The sequence below is a fragment of the Leiobunum rupestre genome, chromosome 5, assembly GCF_980474605.1.
Source record: "Leiobunum rupestre chromosome 5, qqLeiRupe1.1.hap1, whole genome shotgun sequence".
Classification (NCBI taxonomy): domain Eukaryota; kingdom Metazoa; phylum Arthropoda; class Arachnida; order Opiliones; family Sclerosomatidae; genus Leiobunum; species Leiobunum rupestre.
The window spans coordinates 5123490-5129779 of NC_143388.1; the positions used below are offsets into that span (position 1 = coordinate 5123490).

The following is a 6290-nucleotide window of genomic DNA, read 5'->3' on the forward strand; positions in this document are numbered from 1 at the left end:
TCTTGATTTGTCTGGCTGCTAGTGCGTGTTTCAATTGCAGGATAAGCAAAGTATCCAGCAGCTTGGCTTTGATTGTCAGGATATACAATTCTAATTACCGGTGTGAAATTATCTGCATCACTGCGTAGTGTTTTAGTTGGTGGATCTGAACCATTTTTTTTCGATTGGAAAATTTCCTCTTGCGTTTCTGTTTTGGTATCATATAAGTTGGTTACTGTTTGAAAACCGTAGGTTTTGCTGTTTTTCAAGCTTTCGAAATTTAAGACCTTTACGGTTATCTGTTTCACAAGAGAGTAAACTACATACAACGCTCGATTCTTATCAGTCATTTATTTGAAAATTATTTTAAAAGACGACCAATCTAAAATCCGACAAGGCTTAACAATTCAGACAAAATAATTAAAAATTACCAATGTAATGAAGAATTTGAGGGGTTGGAAATTGTACTTTAAAGTTATAACCTAAGCATGAAATGACTATAATTTTGCGATTATTTAAATAACGTTCAGTACTATGTGATCGTGGACTTAGAAGATTAATTTACTCAGTCAGCTTAACTTTTTAAAACAATTTATTATTTACATTACTGATACGAATACATGACTTGACCAGACCAGACCAGACTGCCCTACGATTAAATTTAAAATGCCTTATATATACAAACTAAAAAATACAATACAAATAAAATTACACAATGTTCTGGTTTTTTTACGTTTGCGTCATTTTTAAATGGGCTTAAAATATGCTAACAAAAACAAATTAAGTTTACGCTATTTTACACCCAACATTCCGCCCGTCTTGAAAATTTTGATTTTAAATACTCGATTCAAGTGGCAAAGGACATAATTTTACTATTGGTCGTTTGATTTGACTATCCATGGTTTTGATTGTGGCTACTCGAACACGGTCGTCTGCTCCCGGGTGCACCTCCAGAATTCGACCCATCTTCCATTTGGTTGGCATCATGTTCTCGTCTTTCAACAGGACCAGGTCCCCGATCTTGAGATTTTGCTGAGGTGTTGCCCATTTCGGTCTCTGTTGCAAACGGGACAGGTATTCCTGGCTCCAACGCTTCCAGAATTGTTGCAACAGCCTTTGACTGAACTGCCATCGTGACAACTGATTGATCGGAGTGGCAGTTAGATCAGGCTCGGGAATGGCGGTTAACGGTCCTCCAACCAAAAAATGGCCAGGCGTCAAGGCAGAAAGGTCACTGGGATCCGTGCTCATAGACGTCAACGGTCTCGAATTAAGACACGCTTCAATTTGACATATCAGCGTCTGAAATTCTTCATACGTTAGTGTAGCGTTACCAGTAACCCTCCTTAAATGATACTTCATAGATTTGACTCCAGCTTCCCAAAGTACTCCGAAATGGGGTGAAGCTGGGGGATTGAATCGCCACTGGATTTCTTCTTCCATTGACCATCTGGCTATCTGAGATTGGGTTGACTTCGTAGACAGTAATTTCATGAAACTCTTCAACTCGCGATCTGCTCCGATGAAGTTCGATCCGCAGTCCGAATAGATATTTGCGCATTTTCCCCGACGAGAGACGAACCTCTTAAGGGCTGCTAAAAATGCTTCAGTCGTCATATCACTTACGAGTTCTAGGTGTAACGCTCTGGTAACAAAGCTTTAAAAGACTTCTGACCACGCCCCTTTCGCATGGTCAACTAGAATGGTCCAGCGTAGTCGATTCCGCAGTTCAGGAAGGCTCGGGTTTGAAGGACTCGGGTCATCGGCAAGTTACCCATCAATTGTTTTGCTGTTTCGGCTTGTTGACGAGTGCAACGAACGCAGCGACGAATCTGAAATCTTACTGCATCCCGCAATACCCAGAATCCAGTACTTTCGTTGTAGACAGGCCATTAATAGTTGGGGACCGCCATGTAGTTGTTTTACATGCTCGTAGTTGATAATGAGATCGGTCAAACAGCTTCGTCTTGGTAATATCATCGGGTGAATCTTGTCTGGCGGCAATTGAGTATTTTGAAGACGGCCTCCGACCCTGATAATCCCATACGGATCGAGGAATGGATATAATGTCAAAAGTTTGCTTTTCCTGGACAAATCTTTCTTCTGCTTCAGTCGCTCGTAGTCTTCAGCAAATGTCTCCTGCTGCGTTCGTTGGATCCAAAACAGTAGTGCGTTTTTCCGTTCTTCTGTGGACAATGGTCCAGTATGCTTGGCTTCTCTAACGCCGTGACGAAGTCGTGCGTTATGAGCTACTCGTTTTAGGTACGCTGTGACGTTGATCAGCATACTTAGCGCGGAGTACTTCTGAAGGAGATCGTTGTTTACTCGACAATGAGTGACGATCGGTAAAATCGATTTCTCTTCTGCACCGCATTCTGTCGGCTCTGCAGTTGATACCCTAGCTTCTGTGGGTGTCCAACTCCGCAGCCATATTGGTCCGGTCCACCATAGTTCATGTCGTCGTAGCTCTATTGCTTGGAGACCTCTAGAGGCGCAATCGGCGGGATTGGAGTCGCCGGACACATGATGCCAGTGTGCGGTTGGGAGAAGCTCTTGAATTTCAGCCACGCGATTGGCCACGAATGTTTTCCAGCGTTGTGGCGCCGACAGAATCCATGCCAAAACAATCGTGGAGTCAGTCCAGCAATGAACGGTGGAGAATCTTTTTCTCATTGAGGTTTGAACGACTTTGATTAGTTTCGCCAACAAGAGAGCCCCGCATAACTCCAATCTTGGTAAGGTGGTCTTTTTTAGCGGGGCGACCCTCGTCTTCGCTACTATCAATTGGATTTTGACCTGACCTCTTCTTGAAGTAGTTTTTAGGTAGATTGCAACCGCAAATGCCTTTTCTGAAGCATCGCTGAAACCGTGCAAACTTTGTTCTTGTATTTCTTCCTGCGAGATATATCGTGCTGTCGTAATCTGTTCAATGTTAGTTAAGTCCTCTCTGAACAGTTGCCATTTTCGAATCATAGACATCGGTAACTCTTCGTCCCAATCTTTCTTTAACTGCCACATGTCTTGTAGGAATAACTTCGCTACGATCGTGACTGGAGCGAGCAGTCCCAGAGGGTCAAAGATTTTCGCCGTGTCTGATAGGATGGTGCGTTTCGTAATGTTGGCTCTGGCTTCCGGAGACGTGACTGTGAACGTGAAATGATCTGGCGTCGGAGTCCATTGTAGGCCCAATGTTTTGACGGTTTCATCGCCGTCCAGCCGCAACGACCCTTGACTTTCTCGGAGTTCCGGTGGGATATTCTCCACTAGTACCGGATCATTAGATGTCCATTTCCTGAGTTCGAAACCCGCATTTCCTGTTGCTTGAAGGAGTTCTTTCTGAAGTTGTAGCCCTTCGGATCTTGTTTGGACACCCGTCATCAAATCGTTCATGTAGAAGTCACCGGACAACGATGCTGATGCTAGAGGTAACCCGTCTTTTACATCTCGTGACAATTGTTGAAGGACCTTGGTCGCTAAGTATGGCGCCGACGCGGTACCATATGTGACGGTTACGAGCTGCTGTTCTTCTAATGGCTTTGCTGGATCGTCTCTCCAAATGATATGCTGCCAGGTCGTGTCATCGGGGTTAATCAGGATTTGTCGAAACATTTTGGCAATGTCGGCTGTCATCACGATTGGCCAAGAACGAAATCTAAGTAGAAGGTTGATGAGATCGTCTTGCAATCTCGGTCCAATCAGTAGCGTGTCATTGAGTGATTTTCCAGCCGTAGTTTTTGCGGAAGCATCAAAGACGACGCGGAGTTTAGTGGTCGTGCTTGAATTCTTGATGACCGCATGGTGAGGCAAGTAGTATGCCGTCTCGGTATCTTGCTTTGGCATTACTGACTTCATGTGACCCATCGTTGCATATTCCTTCATGAAGGTGCGATACTGATTGTACAAGTCTGGATTGGTTTGTAGGCGACGTTCCAGACACAGGAATCTTTTGACTGCTGACTTCCGAGAATTACCGAGTTCCTTTGGATCTGTTTTAAACGGGAGACGAACGATAAATCTTCCTGTCTTGTTTCGAGTATAAGTGGCTTCAAAGATCTGCTCGCATCGTTTTTCGTCGATCGTCAGTAGCTGCGGGGACGTAACCTCCTCTATCTCCCAGAATTTCGCCAGTTGCTCATCCAGGGTACAGCCATGGATTTGGATGGACGTCGTCAGAAGCGATACTTCTTCTTGGCATAATGAACCTCCGATCGCCCAGCCAAAAACAGTCTTGAAGGCTACTGGTAAGTGTCGTTTTCCTTGACGTTTCCCTTCTTCGATGACGTTGAAATAAACATCAGCGCCTAGAAGGACATCGACTGGACTTGATACGCAGAATGTTGAATCGGCGAGTTTCAGACCCTTTATGTGTGGTAGATGACTCGAGTGGAACGAATGACTGGGTAAGTTCTCGGTAACCTTCATTAGGATTAAGGCTTCTACTTCCAAAATATGGTTGGCCTTCGTCTTGATGTGTAGTTTCACGCTTCCCCGTGAAGTTCCAATGCCGGAACCTCCTATGCCACCGATAGATAGATTACAGCGAGTACGTTTTAATTGCAATCTTCTAATTCCTGGTTCGCTGATAAAAGTGGCTTGAGATCCAGAATCCAATAATGCTCGTAGCGGTTGAAAATGACCAGTTTCATCCTCGACTTGAATAACCGCTGTTGGTAGGAGTACTTGGAAATCTCCAGACCTCTTAGTTGATAATGACGATAGTTCCCTGGATACATGTGCGAACACTCCTGGGCTGGAACTGTTTGATTCTGGATTTGGACGATGAAGTAAGCTGTTGTGTTTTAAGTTGCACAGTTTACAAGTACCCCATCTGCAGTCGCTACTCTGATGATCGCCCCGTAGGCCGTTGAAAACTAATGAGTACTTTTTCACAAAGCCCCAACGCTCTTCGACGTTGGCCTTCAGGAATTCGGGACACTTGTAAATTGCGTGATCATCGCTGCAAATAATACATTTTCCCTTTACGGCTCCATGATGAGAGGTCATATACTTCCTTTGATGAGTAGATTCTCTCGTTCTTGAAGCTACTGCGGACGATTGTGATGCAGCCAGTGCTCGGGCCCGCTGTTCTAGGAACGTAGATAGTTCTTCATACTTCGGACGTTTTGTTCCAGTCATCGACAATTCCCATTGACGCCTTGATTCGAAGTCCAATTTTTCCTTGACTGCGTAAATCAGTACTGCATCCTATTGATCTACTGGTTCTTGTAATACCTTCAATGACCGGATACATTCAGATGTCGTATCGATTAACCGCCGTAGAGCTGAGGACGATTCCTCCTTCACTGATGGCTGATTGAATAATCGTCGAACGTGTGCTTCTATGATTTCTCGTGAATTGTGGTACCGATTCTTGAGGATATCCCAAGCTTCATTATAATTGCCGTCTGTGAGCTGAAGCGACTGAATAAGGAGCGCAGCATCGCTGTACGTAGCATTCTTTAGATAGTGCAACTTCTGAGCCCCTGATAGTAGCGTGTTGTTATGTACTGTGGCGACGAATAAGTCGTGGAACGAGAACCACTCGATGTAATTACCACCGAATCTTGGAAGGTCAATTGGCGGGAGTCTAATGTCGGCGGTAGGCTTGGATGGTACAATAGCAGTTGCTAAAGCCGCCGCTAATCTCTTGGCATCGGCATATAGAAGGAGTCGTTCCATCGTCTCTGATCTCGTCATGATGTTGTTATACTCTGTATCGTGACCATCTGATTCGTCTGGCTTGCAATTATGCATAATTAATTCTTGGACTCTGTCTAGCTCGGCGGTCAGCTTCTGTATCTTGTTAAGATAGAATGGCACATCTGAGTCAGTCAGGGCTATCAGTTCACTCTTGATCAATGGTTGTAAAATGTTGTTTTCCAGTCGGGTGACTTGACTTTTGATATTCTTACGTTTATTCAGGATTGCGTCCATGATGACTGGCAACGTTCTTGACTGATTGCTGAGTTGAAATTAAGGATTTCCAAGTATCTCACGAAATTATAGCTGGAACCAACGAGATTGAGGCGTAAATTCAATCGATGCGTTCGTATCCGGCTCGACGGACCAAAAATGATCGTGGACTTAGAAGATTAATTTACTCAGTCAGCTTAACTTTTAAAAACAATTTATTATTTACATTACTGATACGAATACATGACTTGACCAGACCAGATACCCTACGATTAAATTTAAAATGCCTTATATATACAAACTAAAAAATACAATACAAATAAAATTACACAATGTTCTGGTTTTTTTACGTTTGCGTCATTTTTAAATGGGCTTAAAATATGCTAACAAAAACAAAT

General features: G+C 43.8%; 2 protein-coding genes across 2 annotated transcripts; both read right to left on the reverse strand.

The window, feature by feature from the left end:
- Positions 1-813: 813 nt before the first annotated feature.
- LOC149943389 (uncharacterized) lies at positions 814-1596 on the reverse strand. Its single transcript, XM_090176074.1, has one exon. It carries the CDS (start codon positions 1594-1596, stop codon positions 814-816), a length of 783 nt encoding a protein of 260 aa, XP_090032200.1.
- Positions 1597-1749: 153 nt separating this feature from the next.
- On the reverse strand, positions 1750-5115 carry LOC149943390 (uncharacterized). Its single transcript, XM_090176075.1, has one exon. The coding sequence runs from the start codon at positions 5113-5115 to the stop codon at positions 1750-1752; it is 3366 nt and encodes a 1121-aa protein (XP_090032201.1).
- Positions 5116-6290: the final 1175 nt, after the last annotated feature.

What these genes read in the sequence shown, in the direction of transcription:
- LOC149943389 (XM_090176074.1), bottom strand. Translation starts at nt 1,596, where the DNA reads ATGACGACTGAAGCATTTTTAGCAGCCCTTAAGAGGTTCGTCTCTCGT.
- LOC149943390 (XM_090176075.1), bottom strand. Translation starts at nt 5,115, where the DNA reads ATGACTGGAACAAAACGTCCGAAGTATGAAGAACTATCTACGTTCCTA.